The 23,809-nt window shown below is 41.4% G+C and overlaps 1 protein-coding gene across 2 annotated transcripts; it reads right to left on the reverse strand.

The window, feature by feature from the left end:
• Positions 1-5,171: 5,171 nt before the first annotated feature.
• DNASE2B (deoxyribonuclease 2 beta) lies at positions 5,172-18,170 on the reverse strand. Of its 2 annotated transcripts, XM_050960912.1 has the most exons (6): positions 18,008-18,170; positions 14,146-14,323; positions 10,150-10,231; positions 8,395-8,556; positions 6,330-6,527; positions 5,172-5,684 (listed from the first exon to the last, which is right to left on the reverse strand). In XM_050960912.1, exons 1-6 carry the CDS (start codon positions 18,151-18,153, stop codon positions 5,329-5,331), a joined length of 1,122 nt encoding a protein of 373 aa, XP_050816869.1. In that variant the 5' UTR covers positions 18,154-18,170; the 3' UTR covers positions 5,172-5,328. The 2 variants fall into 2 exon arrangements, with proteins under 2 accessions (XP_050816869.1, XP_050816868.1); XM_050960911.1 differs by lacking the exons at positions 14,146-14,323; positions 18,008-18,170 and adding an exon at positions 13,050-13,166.
• Between the last annotated feature and the right edge of the window lie 5,639 nt (positions 18,171-23,809).

The raw sequence follows: 23,809 nt of genomic DNA on the forward strand, positions 1-23,809 counted from the left end.
TACCCTCCACATACTATGGGAGGAGGTCAGAGATACTCACCACCAGCTCATCGACATCCTCCACTCTTTGTCCTCCTTGAAAATTGATCTCCCAATCAATGAAGTCATCTTAGATCCCGCTAAAACAGTGTAGCAAACTCTGGCATCAGTACCCTGACCTGTAAGCATGTGGACAAGAATTATTATGTCCCCACAAAGGAATCTGAGTTCTTTTTCTCCCATCAGCCACCCAATTCCATCACAGTGGATGCTGTAAACTCTTGTGGTTGACATAATCATTCTAGGGCAATGCCCTATGACAGGGACTGGAAGTGCCTCAGTCTCTTTGGCAGGAAGGCGTATTCCTTGGCCACCTTACAGTTTCGTATTGCCAATTACCAGGTGCTTGCAGTGAAATATGACCACATGAATTACAACAGATTGCGTGACTTTATTGATAAGCTGCCATCAAGAATCCTTCAAGGCCATTGTTCAGGAGGGACAACTGAGGTGGTAAAAAGATTGCTGCAATTGGTCCTTAATGCCACTGACACAGCAGCTAGATCCATCTCCACCGCTGTGATAAGGAGATGGGCATCATGGGTCCACCTGTTGGGATTCCTGAAGAAGGTGCAGACCTCAGTGGAGGACCTGTCCTGTGAAGGTGTGAAGCTCTTTGCCTATCTCCCCACCTTCAAGGATTCGAGGGCCATCATCAGGTCGCTGGATATCTACACACTGAGGCAAAAAGAGACATTTTAGACTGCAATCCCAGCACAGGCCTTACTCTTCTCAATTAAAATCACAGTGCCATTATGATCCCCAAAGGAAAAAGGGAAGATTCATGAAACATAAGCTGTCCAGTCCACAATCTTTGACCCAGCCCCCTGTCTATAAGCATCACTTTTGACAGGCAGGTTGAAGCATCACAAGACTACTCCCCACCACCGTCCATGACCATGCACCCATTTGATCACTGTTTGGCAGTGTTCTGTAGTGCCTGGGAACACAACATCAGACAGATGGGTCCTAGAGATTGTCTAATCTGGATACTTCATGCACTTCACCTCCCTCCACAACACCCTTCCATGTCTCTTTTCAGGGACCCTTCTCACAAGAGTCTACTATGACAGAAGATAGATCAACTCCTGCAATTAGGAGCAATAGAACAGTACCTCAAGGCAAGGGATTCTACCATCCTTACTTCCTAATACCCAAAAGGAAGGGAGGTTGGAGACCCATTCTGGACCTCAAAACTCTCAACAAGTTTGTCAAGGCTCAGAAATTCAGGATGGTCATCTTATCGACGATCATTCCATAACTGGAACAGGGAGACTGGTTTTCGGCCCTCGACCTACAGGACGCATATTGTCATATTTCAATACTTCTGGCTCATAGGCGTTTCCTCAGATTCATTCTGGGACATGACCGATATTAATACAGAGTCCTTCCCTTTGGACTCTCGTCAGCCCCAAGTATATTTTCCTGAGTTCTCTCAGTGGTAGCCACTCATCTACACTCTCAAGGGATAATGATCTACCTTTATCTGGATGATTGTCTCCTCAGAGCCTGGTCACTCCAGGAGGCTTGTCAAGCCACCAACACCATGATACACTTGTTTACAGAACTAGACTTGCAGATCAACATCCAGAAGTCGACACTCATGCCAGTGCAATGCCTGGAGTTCATAGAGGCCCCCCTGGATGCTCTACAGGCCAAAGCCTTCCTACCTCAACACAGGTTCCTATCTCTTATCTTGCTCAGACATGGCTCAATGAAGTCCTCAAGTACCAGTCAGACTCTGACTCCAACTGCTGGGGCATATGGCAGTGAGCACGGCTATGATGCCTCCACATGCAAGCCCTCCAACTATGGTTTATCTTGGTTTACAGGTGGAACAGGGACAGTCTGGACCAGTGGTTCTCAATCTATTTACCACTGTGGCCTGCATCCAATACTACCTGTATGGTCCTGAGGAAGTCACATGGGCCACAGCTGTGTGCTGATTGGGCCACAAGCAGATCATGGGCTGCAGATTGAGAACTACTGGACTCTGGACAAATCCCTGTCACTATCCAGCAGGATCAAAAACTCCTTGGACAGTGGAAGAATCCAGCCAATGTATGTGAAGGGATCCCCTTCTTGCAGATGTCTATCATCCTCCTTTCCAATGATGCATTGCTCATAGGATGGGTCACACATTTAAATGGCCTAACAACACAAGGCAAATGGTAACCTGTGGATATATTTCTTCACATCAATCTCTTCGAACTGCAAGCGATCAGGAATGCCTGAGCTCCAATGAAGCTATGGAACTGGTGCATCTCTCACAACGTCACCTTGTCTGCAGCTTGCCTCCCGGCCACCAGAACTCGATAGTGAACAAACTCAGCCATAAATTCTGGCACGATCATGAATGGGATATGTACACGTCTGTACTCCGTGACTTGTTCATCTGATGGGGAACACTATCCACAGATCTTTTTGCCACTTACCAGAACAAGAAGTGTCCCCGCCACTGCTCCAGGGCAGGAATGGGACAGTGGTCTCTGGGTGATGATCTGCTTCTCCCCTGGGACGAAGACCTTCTTTAAGTCTTTTTTCCCCACTTCCTCTACTGCTGAAGGTCCTGCTAAAAATAAAAAGGGACGGAGCTCACGGAATCCTGATTGCTCCTATTTGGGTGAGACAGACCTGGTACCCTTACCTGACACAGCTTGCGGGGTGCCCATTGATCTCCTTTCCGACCATTCTGCACCTCCTCTTGCAGGAAAAAGCACATACCCTACATCCCAACTTGGGATTCCTGCTTCAAAGCATGGCTCCTGAGTGGTTCCACCACCTAGAAAGCTCATGCACAAAGGAAGTGAAATAGGTTCTACTACACAATAGAAAGTCCTCCACATGACTGACTTACCTGCAGAAATGGTCCACGTTTCAGATTTGGGTGCATGTCCCAACAATCTCTCCAGTGTCAGCAACTCTTTCCCATATTCTGGAATATGCTCTGACCCTTTAAAAATTGGGGTTATCCCTGAGTTCTCTTAGGGTCCACCTAGCACGGATTACAGCTTTTCACCAGCCGTAGAGGAATACTCGATACTATTGCACCCAACCACTACAAGCTTCCTTAAGGGTATAATAAACCTCTTCCCTCAACCTCAACCCTCTACCCCCTCATGGGACCTAAACCCTGGTACTGAATGGGCTGATTAGACCCCTCTTTGATCCCATGGCCACCTGTTCACTAATGTATCTATCAATGTAAACAGCCTTTCTGATAGCAATTACTTTGGCTAGAAGAATAGGGGAGATAGCAGCTTTCACAGGCACTGCCTCTCTTTTCTTCCAGAGCTGGAGCTCCCGCAGAGAACAAATGGTGGGTTCTGAGCACTCACCGATGGCCAGCTCCCCGCCTTCCCCCCCAGTGTCTCCTTCCTGGCTGTGGCCCTTCCAATAAGCACCTCCACCTCCCTCTCAGTGCCTCCAGCTCGTGTAAATCAGCTGTTATGTGGTGTGCAGAGGGGGAGATGGGGTAGAGGGAGGAGCGAGGGCAGGAAGAAATGGGGGAGGAGCAGGGCAGGAAGAGGCAGGGTGGAGCAGTGTTGGGGTGTGGGCAGGAAGAGGTGGAGGCTTCAGAGAAAAGGGTGGAGTGGGGGCAAGGGCAGAGCTGGAGGGTTGAGTGCTCCCAGGCAGATTAGAAAGTCAGTGCCACTGGTAGCTTTGATGGTGCATCCCCCTATACAGCATTCTTTCCAGACAAGGTTACACTCAGGCTGCATCCATGGTTCCTCCCTAAGGTAACCTCCCCTTTTCACATGAGTCAGTCAATCTACCTTCCTATGTTCTACCCCAAGCCTCTCCAAGACAATAGGGACGCTATACTGCACACCTTAGGTGTTAGGGGAGCCCTGGCATTCTACCTCAATAGGATAAAAGCCTTTAGGAAGTCCCTTAGACTTTTCCTTTCTATGGCTGAAATATCCAAGGGCTCAGCAATATCAGCCCAAAGACTCTCTAAATGGATCTTGAAATGCATCAGACAGTGCTACCAAATTCATAACATGACTCCTCCTGCCTTGATCAGTACACATTCCACAAGATCGATCTCCTCATCTGTTGCCTTCCTTAAAAGGATGTCCCTATCTCAGAGATCTGCAGGGTGGCGACATGGGCATGTCTGCACCTTCGCAGAATATTATGTGATCACTGGGGACTCTGCTTCTGATGCCATTTTCAGTTCCACAGTATTGTCCTCTGTAACAGACTTAACTCCAAAGCCTAGCCCTCCAGGAGGGGTACTGCTTAGTAGTCACCTATCATGGAATGCTCATAGGGACACTACTTGAATAAGAGGTTACTCACCTTGTGCAGTAACAATGGTTGTTCAAGATGTGTCCCCCTGTGAGAGCTCCACAATCTACTCTCCTCCCTTCTACTTTGGAGTTCTCATTTATGACTCGGTGGTAGAGAAGGAATTGAGGACGGTTAGCCTGGATGAGCTGACTAGCCTAGTGGCACAGCACAAGGAGAGACAGCGCACGTGTGGGCACAATGGATACTGCTACCAAAGTTCTCCAATCAGCAGCGCAGGGACACAAACACACCTGGAGTAGAGCACCCATAGGGGGACACAGCTCAAAGAACCATCATTACTGCACAAAGTGAGTAACTTCTTCATGCACTAAAATCACCTCTGAAAAATTGAGCAATTATGGTTTAAAGTGTCTTTCTTCTCTAAAAAGTAAGTGTAAAACTAGCACCTTTTACTCCACAGGTCTGCTTGCCTCCTCGTCTGCATTCAGTCATGTTTGTTAAGTCTAGGACATGATCCAGGTCCCACTGAAGTCAATGAAAAGACTCTCATTGACTTCAGTGACTTCTCATTAACTTCACCTGAGCAGGCCACAGGTGACAAATATATACAGCAGTGTTTATTACACCCTTTAATCCTGCACAACCATAATAGCTTATGAAGAGTGAGCTGGATTCTGTTCCTTTTGATGCCTCATCAGTGGCATTGCTTACTAAGCACCAATCAGTTACATCCATGCACACACCAAAGGCAATGGGGTTGTGTACGTGTGACAAGCAGAACCTATTGTTGAAAACGTCAAAGAAGGAAACACTAAAACTTGACTCTCAGAGTCCTGATTGCGCTTACTGGGCTAGAAGCTAGAAAAAAATCCAAATTTTTTACTTGTAAAAAGCTGAGCACTTTTATTGTAGAAATGATTCAAGAGGCAAAAAACACAGAACCTTACAATGCCATTTTTCAGAGCAGAATTGGAGGGGAATCTCCATACTCTATGTAATAGGTGCATACAGTGTTTGAGAACTGTGGTTCATTCATATCCATCTTCGGGAGTTATTACAGTTATGGTAATGGAAGATCATGTGTCTCAAAGCTTTGTAAATGTACGGATTCTGGGTACAAATGAATCCACCGCTTCTCCAAGCCTGTTGAGGAGCACGGTTTAAGTCTCCAATGCACGTCCACTGATCTTCATATCTCCAGGAAACACACCATTTAGAGTGATCATAATAGGAACTGAAAGTGGAATTCCATGGTGTCTTAATGAGGTTTATGTTGTAGACATGGTGTTGGAGAGAGCAGTTTGACGGAAGCTCCTGTCCATCATGCTGCCAGGATTCTGCTAACAAATCTGTCTGCAACTGTTGAGCCATCCAGGCTACGTAGATATCTGTGTAATTTTAGAAGATGTGGGAAAATAATCTTTAACAAAGATCTTCTTTCTCCAAGACATTAAATTAGTTATAAGAGCTAAATAGGCATTAAGAAAACCGAACAAAAGTACAGTTTGAAACAGTCTGACTAATATTTCCTTCCCTCTCATTTGCTCAGCTCTCAATCTTAGTTTTTGTGATGTCATTAGTCCTCCAGCCACTTTACAGTCTTCCAGAGAAGACACAACCTGAATCTCTAATGCAAGGAATAAGCAGGAAAAAGCAAGCAACCAACCAAACACTGAAAAAGAAATCTTTCATACCTTCTTTTTACATGCTGAAGCAGCAAAAAGGAAATACACAAGCCCACTTTTTCCTTTGAGTAGTAAAAGTAGAGTCATTTTTAGAAGATCCCTATACTGAACATCTTACAATACAAAGTGCCATGCAGCTTTTATCTTTGCTCTGAATATCTTGTTGCTAGTATATCTCCTATTTTGTGTATTTGTTAGTGGTTTCCAAAAGTGTCAGTATTATGATGCAACAATGTTCCCTACCGTCTGTTATGTTCCTGTCTGAGGTTGTACTTCTTTGTTTCCCTTCAAGAAAATGCTTTGTTCATTTCCCAAAAGCGTGTATTTGATAAGGACAGTTTTTCTTACCATCAACAAAAAAGCGTGATTTAGCAAAGTGGAGGAAGTTTTCTCCTTGGGCTGACTGGAGTTTGGAGAGGTGGCGCCAAGGGATTAGAGGCAATGCAGAACCTACACAAAGCTTTTGCACATTTGGGAGGTCAGGGTGAAAGATGTCAGGGATGGAACAGCTGTAGATGTTTGGATTGTAGCATAACAACTGTTTGTCTGAACAAAACCAAAGACATTAACAAGTACAAGATTAGGACTTAATAAGCAATTAAGTTCCTAAGGTACGGTTCTAATCTGACAAGTAACTATATAAATGTGGTACCGTTTCACTCCTCACATCTTCTCTCTTCAATATATTCAAGGTCAGATTTACTGACTTTAGAGAAAAACTATTTCTACTGCTTTTTATTCCTATGAGCCCTGCCAATTCAACACAGCTGATAGTGTAAGCTGGGTTCTATTTCCTCTTCTGCATCACTGACAGAAAGGTGAATGAAGGCCTCAGTCCTGCAGACACTTCACACACACACAGTCCCATTGAAAGCAAGTCACATGTGTAAGCACAGGCATGTCTGCAGGATTAGGGTCTAAGTTCCAGTCAGTTACACCTGTGAAACCCCTTTCCCAGTAATAGGGCTGCAGAAGGGTCACTGAGGGTAGATCCACAAAAAGATGTAGGTGTCTATCATGCTGGTCGCTGCTTCCCACAGCTCCCATTGGCCAGGAACGGCGAACCGTGGCCACTAGGAGCCGCAGGTGGCCATGCCTGTGGATGGTCAGTGGCCTGACAGTGGATTACCCTGACAGGCCATGTGCAGCCCGCAGTTGCAGGTTGCCCACCATTGCTATGGGTATCTGGGCTAGATGTTTCTTAGACCGTCCTGTTGAAGTTTGTACAAAATACTTACATATACATTGAGACAGAGAAAAAGTGAGAATGACTTTATGGCTCAGTGGTTAGGGCACTCACTTGGGAGACTGAGGTTCCAGTCCCTGCTTCAGTGACACTGGGCTTAAGGGCACCACCAGTGTTTTTTGCAAGAAAGGACTAACCTGGTTTAGGCACCTAACTCTAGGAGAATGAATCCTATGTAGCAGGATACGCCTCCTGTTAGCTGCCTAGCTCTCTTTGAGGAACAGGGCATAAGCCCCACCCATATCCTCAGCGTTTCCTATTTGCTAATTTAGATGTGAATCCCATTCTTAGGTGCCTCTCTCTCCCAGGCATTGTATAGGGGCACCTAACTCAGGACCGTGGATTCCAATAACTGGCAGGGCACCTAAAATTCAGGGCATTGGGACACTGAGTTTCTGACCACCTTTGTGGACCCTTCTGCAGTCCTATTGCTGGGGAAAGGGTTTCACAAGTGTAACTGATTGGAACTTATACTGTGATCCAGGAATGTAAAGTGCCATGCAGAATCTTTATCACTGAAGATGTGAGAGCAGGAAAGAACAGAACTTGACTTTCAGAATCCAGGTTGAGTTTGCAGGGCTAGTAATTCAGTGAGACATCTCTTGACTCATAAACTGAGCACACATGATATGAAAAGCATTGAGGGACAATGAACATTGCATCCCACAATGCTTTTTACAGTCACTTTTCAGAGCAGAATTATATTCTGAGGTACATGCCAGTATTTCTGAATCAGGTGTTCAAGAAATTTATTTCCATTTGTTTTTAGTATTGATATTTTATGTGACAAAAGATACTTGTATAAATTTCTGTCTTCCCACCCCTGCTATTACTACATGCCATATTTTACCTGAAGAAGAGTTCAATGTAGGTCAAAAGCTTGTCTCTTTCATCAACAGAAATTGGTCCAATAAAAGAAATTACCTCACCCACCTTATTTCTCTAATACCTTGCAACCAACATGACTACAACAACATTGCAAACATACTTCTGATGTGTCAGTGCTATTACTCCAACTCCAGCAATGCCCATTTGATGTGATCAGAGTATTTTAAATCATGAAAAAAGTTTAAATTATTATTAATAATGACAATTGTGCACTTTTACAAAGCTTTACATTTTCAAAGTCCTTTACACACAAACTGATTAAGGAAGAGCTTGCCATACCTATTTCTGCAAACTGGTTATATCTGAATGTTATACAGATGGCCATCTGTGCATTTTGCTTTCCGGTTGGTGGATATCCATAACCCTCCTCAGGAAATGGAGGGAACAGAGGGATGCTGTGAATCCCCCAGAAACCTTGTGATTTGTCCAAGAACAGAAATCCTGTCAAAGTACAGTTATTGCAGATACATTAAGAAACCCATCTAGGAAATACATAAGAACATTGAACTATTCTAATACCAGAGGGCAATACAATTCAAACTGGATGGTACTGTCCTATTTTAACTTTCTTTATGCTAATATTATACATTACCTTAAAAGATAATAAATCAACAACAACGATACTTTTCACACCTATGGTGCCTCCCATTCAAAGATCTGTAAATTTTTCACAAATATTAATGCATTCATCCTCATACCTCTTTTTGATGTAAGTGTTAGACTCATTTTATAAATGTGACTCTGAGGCATAGAGAGGGTAAATGACTTGACCATGGTGTCCCAGAAAGTTTATGGCAGAGCTAGAAATACAACCCAGCTATCTTAGTTTCCTTTGTATTGTCTTTCTACAGCATATTTTTTTCAAAGGATCCCAAAGCATTTTACAAACTATAAATACAGGAATCAGTTTGTCTACCACCAAAGTGCAGCCATCTCTATGGAACAGAATCACTGATTCATGACAATGCTACATGACCTGCTAGGAAAGAAAGTGATTAATAAACTCTCCAGTGGAACCTGACTGGAGCTGACCCCCTACTTTGGGAAAAGTACCATGAGATCTTTAATGAGCGCAAAGGCCAACACCTCCTTTTTACTTCCCATTTAAATTATATTTAAAAATCTAACAGCATAAGAATAATGGCTTTGACTCTGTCTCCACACCATAGCACCTGATCCTCAGCCACCCTGATAGGGATTCATCACGTAAGAGAAAACTCACCCTTTCAATATGGTGTCCACCACCACTGAGCAAATCCCCCCACCCCAAGCGTGGCTTAGCAGGTGGGGGGAAACGGCTCTCACAGCAGGCATACTGCCATGGAGGTAGAGAAGAGACAAGGTTTCCAGGGACCTCATCACATCTGCCATCCGAAGATTTAGAGGGTCAAAGACTCTGCTCATTCTACAGGGACTCTGGCCAAATCTGGCCCCCACCCCCTTGGAACAATTAGAAATTCACTGAATCCCCAATTCAGAAACCACATAAGCATTTGTTTAACTTAAAGCATGTGCTTAAGTCCCACTGAAGTCACTGGGACTTAAGCACATGCTTAAGTCATTTCCTGCATCGTAGGCTCAGTTCCTTATCCGCTATGTAATTTTCTATCTGTAGAGCAGAATTTGGGGGCTTGTATTTCTCATTCTGTCACATAGGATAGTTGAAAAGCTGTTGCTGTCCCAGCCAGTGTTTCTGGCAACACTGGCTGCAACTGGGCACAGGGCAGAGTATGACTTTCTACTTGCAAAAAAGTGAGGAATGTTAATTTCAGTGCCAGTGAGAAGGGTGTAAGGGCACTGAAGATGTGGAGCTGCTCTATAGCACAGATGCCATGAAGGGAAATCCAAAAAATGTAGATACAGCATTGGCATGTGTTAATATTACCTACACGACAAACCTTTCCACACAAACTGCTCTTTTGCTTTGGCTCAAACAGGGGTTTCATTTTCAATATACAGAGGTAGATAAAGACAGAAGTTCTCATCCATAAAGAAAAAAAAGCAAAGAACAGTGCTATTGGACTATCCCTGTACCTTTAGTGTGTCCTTGTTTCCAGCTGTAATGCTTTGAGTGAGGATCATCATCATTGTATATCACATAGGCAGTGCTGTCATTCTGCAGAGAAATATCCAATTAGTGAAACATTAAGTTCAAAGAAAGGAAATTACTTTTATTTGTAACAGAATAAAGAACTTCAGAGATGGAAAACTTTGGGACAAATTCTCCTCTCACATGGCTGCAACTGCATTGATTTGAAAGGGGTTAGCACTGGAGTAAATTAGAACAGAATACAGCTTTGAGATTTTGATTCTTTCACGTAATATGAAGTGCAACCAAAAATGCATGTTCTCCTGAACAGTAGAAGAGGCCTTCCCAGAGAGATGGCTAGGTGAGATATGTGCAATAACATGATTTGTAAGGGTTTTATTGGGCAACAACCTGCAGTGCAGCTTTTTCTTTTGCAGTCTGTTGTTGATTTACAACCACATGTTGAAAAAGTGTTTTTCAAATGCTTGTTTAGGAAATGCAGATGTGTCAACTGTTCTTCTTTAGGAGGACCAGTTCCTAATACTATATTATATTAGTCGCATGCATATTCCAGCCTGTCCTTCCTAAAAGCTCTCTTTGCCTAATCCAGTGGTTCTCAAATGACGGCCCACAGTCCGCTTGCGGCACAATCGGCACATAGCTCCGGCCCATGTGACATCCTCAGGGCCATACAGGTAGCATATACTATGCGGATGTGGCCCATATTACACATAGAGAGTTCCATATGCAGGCCACAATGGTAAATAGATTGAGAACCACTGGCCTAATCATTTTCAGTAGAGTTTAGAGTTCTCCCCAAGTCTTGGCACAAATGAAAGATTAGCTGCTATTGGCTACAGTGTGGAATTGTAAACAACATCTTCCACTTACCGAGCACAAGAATAATGCAAATATTTGATTAACTTCTTTAAATCTCTCCCATACACAAATTCAAATAAACTAAATATGTTAAAATAATGTTACGGTTCTAACCTGAATCCACAAGGAAAATGAAAAGACATAGTCAAGATTAACACTCAACGTCTACTTCACCTCTTTGTGACCAGAGATGGGGGGAAGTGATGGGGTACATTCTCTAGATTATGGACAGTTGTGAAGTTACTCAGAACTGTAGAGCTAAGAACCACTGTGCTCAGAACAATAAGGAGGAAAATTTACATACTAGATTGTATGGACAGCAAAGAATAGTTACACATATAAAGCTCAATTCTGCCAACTATATTCAGGCTGAGCTTGATTCTCCACTTCCTTGTACAGTCATTTATATCTGTGTATAGTGGGTGTAAAACGTTTGGCTCTAATACCATTTTCAACCACTTTGCACAAGTCTAAATGACTATGCAAGGTGCGGAGCAGTGGAATACCAGGCCCAACAAACAGTATGTTGCATTGTGAGTAGTCATATTGATTTCAGTGGAAGTACATGAAGATTCAAATAGTGCTCAGCATGAGTAAGGATGACAAGACAGGGCCCATAGAGACAACGTAAAAATCTGAATTTTGAATATCTTTTCTATTGGCGATATATTATTTATCATAATACTTCATTATTTGTATTGCGGTAGCACCTAGGAGCCCACCATGGACAAGGAACCCGTTGCACTAGATGCTGTACAAATACATGTCAAAAAGACTTTTCCTGCCTGGGACTGAGGCCCCAGGGGAGCCAGCTGAGGTCACTCAATTAGGGTAAACTGCAAAGAATGGGGCAAACAATCCTCAAAGCTGGTGGATATTCCAATACTTAGTTCACAGAATATCAGGGTTGGAAGGGACCTCAGGAGGTCACCTAGTCCAACCCCCTGCTCAAAGCTGGACCAATTTCCAACTAAATCATCCCAGCTAGGGCTTTCTCAAGCCTGACCTAAAAAACCTCTAAGGAAGGAGATTCCACCACCTCCCTAGGTAACCCATTCCAGTGTTTCACTACCTGCCTAGTGAAAAAGTTTTTCCTAATATCCCACCTAAACCTCTCCCCACTGCAACTTGAGACCTTTACTCCTGATCTGTCATCTGTTACCACTGAGAACAGTCTAGATCCATTCTCTTTGGAACCCCCTTCCAGGTAGTTGAAAGCAGCTATCAAATCCCCCCTCATTCTTCTCTTCTGCAGCCTAAACAATTCCAGTTCCCTCAGCCTCTCCTCATTAGTCATGTACTCCAGTCCCCTAATCATTTTTTTACCCTCCGCTGGACTCTCTTCAATTTTTCCACATACTTGTAGTGTGGGGTCCAAAACTGGACACAGTACTCCAGATGAGGCCTCACCAATGTCGAATAGAGGGGAATGATCACGTCCCTTGATCTGCTGGTAATGCCCCTACTTATACAGCCCAAAATGCCATTAGCCTTCTTGGCAATAAGGGCACACTGTTGACTCATATTCAGCTTCTCGTCCACTCTAACCCCTAGGTCCTTTTCTGCAGAACTACTGCCTAGCCATTCGATCCCTAGTCTGTAGCAGTGCATGGGATTCTTCCGTCCTAAGTGCAGGACTCTGCACTTGTCCTTGTTGAACCTCATCAGGTTTCTTTTGGCTCAATCCTCTAATTTGTCTAGATTTACCAAGACAGCCCAAATTAGCTTCTGCTATACCTCACTGGTTACTCAGAAATCCATAAAACAGTTCCCTTAAAGTAACCCAGCCTCAGGCCTCCACCTAGTTACCCAAGTCAGATATAATGAGGATTAATAAAAATCTTATTTAATCATATAGAAGGAAAGGTTCTACCAATCCCAAAGGATCAGACACATTACCTCCCAGGTTAATGAATATTCCAGATATTACCCAAATATACATTTTACAGTCAATTCTTATTAATGAAACTAAAATTTATTAAAAAAGAAAAGAGAGAGAGTACAGTTAAAAGATCAATATACATACAGACATGAGTTCAATTCTTGAGGTTCAGATTTATAGCAAAGATGGTGAGCTTTGTAGCTGCAAAGAGTTCTTTTAGAATTTAATCCATAGGTTATTGTCCAATGTCCAATATCATATTCAGGGTGTACCAGCTTACCCGAGATCTCAATCTTGTGACTCAAGCTTCCCCTGATGAAGCTTAACCAGATCTGAAATAAAAAGGACTGGGACCTTTTATACAGTTTTCTAGCAGTCACTTCACCATACAGTCCTGGGTAAACAATAGGCTTTTGATGTAAACTTCTGTTTCCTAAGTACCACCAGTAATTAGTTACACAAATTAATATAGGGCAATTTATCCATTAGTCAGTCTATCAGACTTCAAAGACACATATAGACAATGATATTATTTCACCCAAGATTCATCTAAATGTTAATATTCCCTTTTAATCTCTGAATTAAGAATTATAGTGACAGACAGGAACTGTCTGTTTACATGGCTAATGTTTATGAATACACATAGACAATTAGTATCATGTCTAACTTCTAATAATATACGTTTGCATTTCAAAGTTCTAGCCAATCTAACATTGAATGGCCCTCATTGCCGTTTGCATACTTTCTAACATGACTTTAAAGGCTGGTTTTGAGTCATTCAGCCTGCAAGCTGTATAACCCTTTCTGGCCATCTTTGTATAAGATTTGTTGCAATTATATAACAGGGGTAGCAATAATGATGTGCATGATTATATTTTAATTAAACATCATCACACTGCCCCCAAAAGCTTACAATCTAAGGAATCCTTAGCAATTTTTAAATTGTGTGAAAGGTTTTACAACTGAGAACTCACTCAAATACATAGGGCCTTCCAGTAAACCTGCAAACAATCAGCTCTTCTCCATGAACGTTTGCAGACCTGTGTTGGTGCAGATCAGTCAGTGTATTCCTCTTTTTATTAAAATAAGATGTTTTAGTTGAACCTCTTCAGTCAGGTCACATAATAGTTATAAACACTTATTTTGGCTCACTCACTGGTTTCATTTAATTTACATTTTAGAAGTATTTTTAAAACTATAATATAAAGAAAATGTATTAAAAATATGAAATATGCCTTGCCTTGGATTTATAAGCTTCATAAAGTTGGTTTAATGTTTGCCCTAAGGCACTTTGTGTCATATTGATCAGGAATTTACTCAATTGCCAAGCTTGCATCAAAGAATCCATGTACATGTACTCCAGCCCAGTCCCGGGACTCTCTTTTCTTATATACTTTGGTAACTTGTAAAGAAGAAACCTGAAACAATGAAGGATTATTAGTAATTATAAATCATTCTATTGAGATAGATAAGCCATAGCCCCTTCTCCTTTGTGCCACATGAGAGCTTTGAGTCAACAGGGCCTCCTGCAGAGAGAACTGTATCCATGAAAATAAATTTCAACTGAAAACATTTTAAAAGTATGTTCCAAAAATATAAATATATATAAAATAGAAACATATCCGCAGCGTGAGTCAGTGTTCTGGAATTGTCATTGTGGATGGCAGCCCTACGCAGCTTTGTTTCAGAGGAAACAAAAGTCTTAGGCAACACTCAGCGCCAAAGTAAGTGGGTATAATTCCATTGAAGTTAAGGGTGTTAAATCCACTTACAGTGGTGGGCCTGACTTTGGCCCTTAGTATTCTAGACACCCTGAAGCACGTCCATTGCTATGTAGAATACTTTGCAGTGCAATTCTACACTGAAAAATGACACTGTCTTATTCAACAGTTCTGCTGTCTGTGTCATAGCTGCTGACAGAAAATCTTTTTTATTGCTTTTTGCATCTGTTAGCCCTTCAGAGCCCTAACACAGCTAAACAGATTGAGCTAGATTCTATTCCTCCTTGTGGTTCAGCAACAGAATCCTTCAGTAAGTTTCAATCAGTTACACCTCTGAAAACGTGCAGAAGGCAATAGAGGTTTCACAGATGTTGCTAGGAGTCTAGGGCTATGTCTATACTTGCAGAGTTTTTGCACTGTAAATTTCACCAGTGATAGGGACCCAGTGAAAGTAAAGGGCTGGTTTGTGTACTCACTTAATTCCTCAGGCGTTAGAGAGTGTTTACATTAGCAGCACTTCCATTGCTGATGAGAGCAGCGCTGTAGGGCAGCTATTCCACAGTGCAGCTCTCTCCAGTTTAGTGGGAAGGGAATGTGTGTGATCGCAGGGCATCCTGGGTCCCTGCACAGCCTCCTCTCCCCAAACACTTATCAGCTCCAGTAGCTCAGCATTGCGCCGAGCAGAGGATCGTTTGGTCCCTGGAGCAGTCATTGTCACCTGGTCAGATAAGTGAGCATTTGCCAAGAAAACAGGAACAGGAGTTTCAAAGTTCCCGGGGCTTTACAGGGGGAGGAGTGGACATCTGTTTACCTGGCATCAGAGCAGCTGGCCAGAGTGATCACCTAGGCACTGTGGGATATCATCTGGAGGCTAAAAGCTGTGTAAACAGGATGAACGTGTCTTCACTTGCACACCACCACAAAAGCATCACCAGTAAGGGCTATACACCTCTTGTGGAGGTGGCTTCTTTTTTGTGGTAAAACTTCTGAGTTCATTCAAATGCATGAAGAAGAGGCACATTCTGCCCTCATAACAGATTACTGATTCTACAATCCTTTGCACAGATTAAACTCTTACTGAGTACAGGGCAAGTTTTACATGAGTAAAGATTACAAGATGAGCTCCTAAATGTAATGTAAATACCTGGAGACATTTGACAACTTATTCCCTTGATACAGAGTTTATTCCAGATGAGTCTTGGGAACAGAATAGTTGCCATAGTAAATCAGACAAGTGATCCATCTAGTTTAGTATGAAATGCTACTGAGGAAGGTGCAAGAATGCCAATAATAAGCAACTATGGAATATTGTAGAATGAAACCAAAGAATATTAAGTACTCAGTTCAGCCTGCTGCTAACTGAATGCTGTAATTAGAATTCAGTGCAATCTGGTTTAAAACATGCAATTGTCTTTTGTGCAATAGGAAGTTTTATGCAACAGTTTCACTTCTGCTCCTCATTGCTACTTCAGACCACAGAAAATCGGAATCAAGTAACCTTTGAATATTTTCTTAGCAACAGGCCTGAATTACCAAAAAAGTGAAGCATGTGGCCTTCTTGATCAAGTAGGCATACTTTGAAAGAAATTTCCCACTTTTTACCCCTTAAAAACTTGATTCTATGTATCTTGGGAACCAATCTTATAAACTGATCTACATGGTTCACATCGATGCGGGAGTCCACCTGCACAGATCATTTTGCAGGGTTGGGGCCTTAGCTACCTGTCTCTGAACATTTAAAATGTCTTAAATAGTCATAGACTCATTGCATTGCCAGCGCCCATGATTGTATAATATAAACAATGTAACTGAATTGCAAAAATGTACAGGCCTAAGGGATATGATATCTCATAAATCTTTCATAACAAGCAGAGTAGAGGAATTTCCCTGAGCATTTGTGATCAGTAAGTTCATGTGTTTTGCCATTATATTATGATGAAATATGTTCTTCTTTTAGCCCTAAGACATGTACAAATTCTATGCTGAAGGGATTGAAAAGTGATGTTGTCTTTACCCCGTCGACAGGCTGTGCTAAGGATCTGACCCAGCAAACATTCATTATTACTTTTATTATTGTAGCACCTAGGACAAGATCCTATTGTGCTAAGCAGTGTGCAGACACAGAACAAAGACAGTCTTATGAACTATGGAGTATTGACTTCAGTGGCACTAGTCATGTGACTAAAGTAAAGCATGTGCTCAACAAGTGTTAGCAGGATCAGGACCCAATTTTCCAAGTATGTAACTTGTATCCAGGTTGATCATTGGGATAATCTGTAAGAAATGACTTTTCTTTTTAAAGTTGGTTGATGTTTATCTTTGGTGATCAGTGTTTCTAACAGTACCTGTTCCATTGCTAAAATCTGTGATTAGATTTACGAATAATAATAATAGTTAACACTTTTAATGGTCAAGGTGCATTATCTAATCAATCAGTTTAGTGATTTAATATTGTAAGCACACTGCTGCCAGTTACTGCCGCCAGTTCTAGTGCAGGCATTTCTGGAGACTGACAGCCTCACATGACCTACAGTCCCAGAAGATGATATCCTCTCTTTAATCACAGAACAGCACTTTTCCACACTCTGCTTGCCAATATGCTCAGTCTGGGTCCATCTCGAGGGGGTTCAGTTTTATTTTTCACACAATTCAAGGAAGAGGGTCAATTCACGCCAATGTTTTGTTATGATACAGACACCTTATGAGGACTGGCCTAAGACTGAGATAATAACAAAGACTCCCAACTTTCCTATGTTCAACCATGTTTCCTAGCTGGAGCCAGCTCCAGCTTTTTTGCTGCCCCAAGCGGTGAAGAGAAACAAACAAACAAACAAAAAGGTCGCAATCGGTGACACTTCGGCGGCAGCTGTACTATGCCGCTTCATTCTTCGGAGGCAATTCAGCTGCCAGTCCTTCCCTCCAAGAGGGTCTGAGGGACCTGCTGCCAAATTACCACCGAAGACCCGGATGAGCCACTCCCTTGCTGCCCTGGTGCCTGGAGCTGGCCCTGTTCCTAGCAGCGAAAAGTCACTTTTGCAACAACTCAACCTGGATGCTACCAATGCTGCTTTAAATGCACCTACCTCCTGGAGGTTTGCCATAAGGACACAGCTTGCATGCTCACTTTGATCACAGGAAATGAGGGGTTTTTTTTTGTCAACCAACGATCATTTTGCAGTTAGTCATAATGCAATGATAGGTTGGTTACAATGAAATTCAATTAGATTTCAGTAACCTACATTTCACTCACCAGCCATGGTTCAACGACTACCTCCAAAGTAGAAGAGACTGAGACACAAATTCATATGCATTACAGTTCTCTGATCCATCTACTTAATGATTTTACGTTCCAAAACTTCTCCATACATGTTCTGTACCTACCAATCAACTGGGTCACCATCTTCACTTTTGCAGGAAATTTCAGCTGCCCACAGGGACCTGATGGAACTAAATAACAGCAAAAAACCACAACTCCATAAAGATCCTGCAGTCATTTCTGGTCTCAGCTCTACAGAATGAGCAAACATCAGATTTTAAAAGGAGAAGTTGTTTTGTGAAGTGCATTTCTCTTGTCTGATTTAGTTTCCACCCCGTCAGCTCTCAACACAATGTTTCACAGCCATAAAAACACATTTCCCGACCAGCTGCAGTGCTGCAAAGCACGGAGTGTTCTTGTGAGATGCTAAGCTACTGGGTCATTCTCTTTTCAAGTACTGTTTCTTCATACAGAACATTGGCTCTTTCATCTGGTACACAAATGTGGATAATCTATTTTATAATTTGAAGAAATTGTTAGGTTTGGCTGACCTTTCCTATTGTGAATCTTTTTTGCATTTGATTGGACTGGACCCCTTGGATTTTGTAGCCCTGAACTTTGGTAAAAGTATGAATTCAGTTCTGGATCTGAACTTTAGAACTTGGGCCCTTCTTAAATTTTCTGGTGGAGTCTTTTGTATGACAAAGCTAACACTCTTCTCATACCTGTCTGAAAGTACCTTTGTGGTAGGACAGCTGTGCACTCTTTCAGAATATAGTAAATAATAAATAATAATAATAATACTTAGCTCTTATATAGTTCTTTTAATCAGTAGATCTCAAAGAGCTTTATAAAGAAATATTGTTACAGCCTTTTTACTTTCATCAGCTATCCTTTTGCTCTACCAATTTCATATAGCCTAATTATGCCACACTGTGGACCAAATTCTCAGTCTCATTAATGAAACCTCATCTTTAGCCTTCTTCAATCAGACCAGCCACCAGGAGCGTTTTGACATTATATCTTCTAACGGTCAAGTTCTAGTAGTGGATTTTTTCAGTCAATTGATTCTTGCTTGCCCTGCCCTTTTCTTGGTGTGAGTGCTACTATACTACAACATAGCAACTACACCATCATTGCTATGCTGGCATAAACCCATAGTGTAGATGCAATCTAGACCAATGGAAGGGTTTTCTTCCATCCCTGTAGGAACACTACTCTCAGAACAAAGTCTAAATCAATAGAAGCACTTTTCTTTAGACAAAGCTGCTAATGGGGGTTAGTTGTGCCTACAGTGGTGAAGGGTGTGGTATTGTCAACCTAACTTTTACATATAGATCAACCTCAAGGATAAGAGTCCCTGATAAATGCGACTCTTTAGTTATTGTCACCTACTGTGCATGCTGATTAGGTGTATAGAATGACAAAGCCAGAATTCAGTGACATCCTCATGATCCACAAAACCCATTTTCATCCAAAACATTTACAGTAATCAGGACAAACTGTGCATATTGTATTCTGTATGCCAGTGTACATTATCATGTTATTTATCTTCTTAGATCAAAACTAGAGAACAATGTATCCTGGGTATCTGCAAAAACATATCACCATTTTGTCATTTGGTAAATGTCAAGAAGTATTGTGGCAGCATCTGGAAAAGGTATATAAAAAGACCAGTATAATGCAGCATATTTATTCTGGATAAATTTGTTTCTTTCTCCGTTCATTTTTTAAAAGTCACACTACAATGCACTGCAGTTTATTTACAAATGTGCTTTTAATTTATAGAATGCAGTTCCCCATCTCCATTAATTTATCTTTGTTCTGAAAGTATTCACTTTTGTGAAGTCAAACAGAGTCAGTACGGTGAGCAAATTATAAATCATTTTCCAGCAGCATCATTACTACTTCCTTAATGTCTCTATTGATTAAAGACAAAGACAGGTTTAGAATGGTTACAGGAGTTAAAGCATTTAGAATACAATCTCAGGTTCACCAGAGCTCTAAAACAAAGTAGGGGCACTCAACGTTTTTCATACAAGTCTGATTCTGCATTCTTGTCTACTAGATTATGAGTGAACAAGTAATGTGGGATCCAGCTTTTATATTTGTATAGTTTTCCGAAACACAAAACAATTACAATTGTACACAAAGCACTACTACTATAGATACACAAAATTTAACTGTCTTCTGAAAATGATCTGCTCAGATTAATACAGTGTAGTATAGCCTATGACTATTAGTATTACTGTAACAGTAATTACACTTCCAAAGACATTTAAGTCCAACTGTCCAGTTTACACCAATACTGCAAAACCCATGGGCATGCCTGGGCTTTATTTCTAACAAGATGCAATTTCAAAATTACATATCAGGCCAGAAGGACCTCATCCTAACCTCTAAAATTTCACCCATATCTTCATGCAAACAATTTATGTGTAAACACTCAAATGTGTGTGTGCAAATTCTGCATTCCTTGCATAATCAAAACTCACATTGACTTCAATGAGAGTTTTGGGGTGCTCAAGAAATGCAGAATTTCAGGCTACATTTACATATGTAAATTAGGGTGTTAATTCTCTAGCTACCAATTTAAAAATACATATTCCAATTAGGGCTGTCAAGCGATTAAAAAAATTAATCGTGATTAATTGTGCTTTTAAACAATAATAGAATACTATTTATTTAAATATTTGTGGATGTTTTCTACGCTTTAAAATATATTGATTTCAATTACAACACAGAATACAAAGTGCACAGTGCTCACTTTATATTATTATGTCCCTTTACACTTCACTCACCATTCCAGAGGACATGCGTCCATGCTGCTGATGGACTTTGCTTGATAATGATCCAAAGCAGTGCAGACTGACGCATGTTCATTTTCATCATCTGAGTCAGATGCCACCAGCAGAAGGTTGATTTTCTTTTTTGGTGGTTTAGGTTCTGTAGTTTCCACATTGAAGTGTTGCTCTTTTAAGATTTCTGAAAGCATGTTCCACACCTCGTCCCTCTCAGATTTTGGACGCCACTTCAGATTCTTGAACCTTGATTTGAATGCAGTAGCTATTTTTAGAACTCTCACATAGGTACCTTTTTTCCATTTTGTCAAATCTGCAGTGAAAGTGTTCTTAAAATGAACATGTGCTGGATTATCATTCGAGCCTGCTAACACATGAAACATATGGCAGAATGCGGGTAAAACAGAGCAGGGCATATACAATTCTCCCCTAAGGAGTTCAGTCACAAATTTAATTAATTCATTATCTTTTTAATGAGCATCATATTCATGGAAGAATGTCCTCTGGAATGGTGGCCGAAGCATGAAAGGGTTTACGAATGTTTAGCATATCTGGTACATAAATACCTTGCAACTCCGGCTACAGAAGTGCCATGTGAACGTCTGTTCTCACTGTCTCACATTATAAATAAGAATCAGGCAGCAGTATCTCCTGTAAATGTAAACAGACTTTTCTGTCTTAGCAATTGGCTGAACAAGAAGTAGGACCAAGTGACCTTGTAGTCTACAGTTTTACATTGTTTTGTATTTGAGTGCAGCTATGTAGCAAAAAAAATCTACATTTGTAAGTTACACTTTCACAATAATGAGATTGTACTACAATACTTGTATGAGGTGAACTGAAAAATACTATTTATTTTTTCATTTTTTACAGTTCAAGTATTTGTAACAAAAATAGTAATATAAAGTGAGCACTGTACACTTTGTATTCTGTGTTGTACAGTAACTCCTCACTTAAAGTCGTACCGGTTAATGTTGTTTCATTGTTACATGGCTGATCAATTACAGAACATACTCATTTAAAGTTGTGTAATGCTCCCTTCTAATGTCATTTGACAGCTGCCTGCTTTGTCTACTGTTTGTAGGAGGAGCAGCCTGTTGCAGCTAGCTGGTGGATGCTTGGAACCAGGGTGGACCAGCAGCCTCCCTATCAGCTCCCTGCTCCTCTAAGTTCCCTGTGCAGCAGCTGTCCCTCCCACTACTGCCATGTGCTGCTCCTGCCCTCTGCCTTGGAGCTGCTCCCCAAGACTCCTGCTTGCTGTGCGGGAGCAGGGGGGGAAGGAAGAGGGGGACTAATGACAGGGTGTCCCCTTCCCCCTGATCCTGGACCCCACTTACCATACCCCATCTTCCATAGAGCAAGGGGGACACACCAGGCTCAGAAGGGAGGGAGCTTGCAGCAGCTGAGGTCTCAGAAAGATGATCTAATTAACAAGGCAGTGTACTTAAATGGGAAATGCGCATATCTCCCTCCATTCCTGCTGCCTTGTAGAGTGAGAAAGTTAACCCTTGAGGGCTCAGACAACTCTAGTTAATCATTTAGCAGTAAGGGAAATATCCCACCCTCTGACTCCTCCACCTCAACCAAGCTTCAAAATCATTATCACTGTGTAAATATTAAATTGTTTGTTTAATACTTATACTGTGTGTGTACACACAGACACACACACACACACACACACACAGACACACACACACACACACACACACACACACACACACACACACACACACTAGTCTTTTGTCTGGTGAAAAAAGTTTGGAACCTGGAACCTAACCCCTCCATTTACATTAATTCTTATGGGAAAATTGGATTCGCTTAACATCGTTTCACTTAAAGTCGCATTTTTCAGGAACATAACTACAGTGTTAAGTGAGGAGTTACTGTAATAGAAATCAATGTATTTGAAAATGCAGAAAAACATCCAAAATGTTTAATACATTTCAATTGGTATTCTATTTTTTAACAGTGGGATCACGATTAATTTTTTTAATCATAATTAATTTTTTTGAGTTAATCACGCGAGTTAACTGTGATTAATCGACAGCCCTAATTCCAATTCATTGCTGTGACTGCCAACAAGAGTGCCCGTTAGATCCAAATGTGTTGGTGCTTTATGTGACAGGGGTATGTAACTATTGGGAATTGGACTGAGATCACTACAGTGTTAAGCACAATGGGACTAGAAGTTCTAGGCAATGCTGCAATGCAAACAACAACAACCACCACCTCAGCTACTGAACAGCCAACAGATAGTAACAACTTTTAATTGCTACTGATTGACTCCAGGTTCAAACTCATAATCTAAGGATTAAAGACTTTATAGTGCATTACTAATCCTATGACCCATCCAGTCTATGGCCTAGTTTGCAGTCTTGTTAGAACAGGAAGGGACCTCTTTGAGTTATCTAGCATGTCCCCTTGTATCTTGACAGGATCAGTTTCATTTGTGGACAGCTCTAAAAGGCTCATTCGGATTACGTTTCTCGTATTTCTACCAGTAGAAAAGGCAGAATCAGATACAAATTTCTAGAGAATTTTGGCCTTATTTTCTATAGAAAGAGTTGTTTAAAATTCACAAAGATATTTAACTATTGCCACAGAGGAATCCTACAAAAAATGGAAAGATGGACAAATTGCTAAGGATGAATACAAAAGAATTGAATAGCAAGGAAAGCAGAAAGGCTAGGGCATGTTTGGGAAAATAAAATCCCCTCCATATATTGGGGCGCTTCTGTCATCAGGGTTTTGCAGGCCCAAGCCCTTAGCTGAACTACTTTAACTTCCCTAAAACTTGTTTACGAAGACTTACTGTCTGAAATAGGGAACTGGTCTTGGGACGGGGGGGCCCTGGGTGCCATTGCAGCTTCGTGTGGTTTTAGTATAGCAATAAGTTGCTTGCCTAAAGTAACCGCAAGTAGGAAAAACAGAACAGTCAGTATAATAACAGGATGATTGTGACAGAATGCTGCTGAAGTTGCAATATGTATGCCATATAAGAAGAATTATCAATTATGTTTGCAGTGTTAGCAATGTATTTACCAAATAAGGATGTATCGCTGTGTGACGTTTTGCGGTTTTAATCTTTATAAGCTTGGTAAAATTTGTAATATGTAGAGCAGCCAG

This window comes from Gopherus flavomarginatus, chromosome 7 (assembly GCF_025201925.1).
Source record: "Gopherus flavomarginatus isolate rGopFla2 chromosome 7, rGopFla2.mat.asm, whole genome shotgun sequence".
NCBI classification, from domain to species: Eukaryota; Metazoa; Chordata; order Testudines; family Testudinidae; genus Gopherus; species Gopherus flavomarginatus.

Excerpts from the sequence above, each read along its gene's own strand:
- DNASE2B (XM_050960912.1), bottom strand. The coding sequence starts at position 18,153 with ATGTTTGCTCATTCTGTAGAGCTGAGACCAGAAATGACTGCAGGATCT. Across the intron at positions 10,232-14,145 it reads ATGAAGCTTATAAATCCAAG|AATGACAGCACTGCCTATGT; the intron begins GCAAGGCATATT and ends ATTTCTCTGCAG. Across the intron at positions 6,528-8,394 it reads TAACCAGTTTGCAGAAATAG|ACAAACAGTTGTTATGCTAC; the intron begins GTATGGCAAGCT and ends GGTTTTGTTCAG.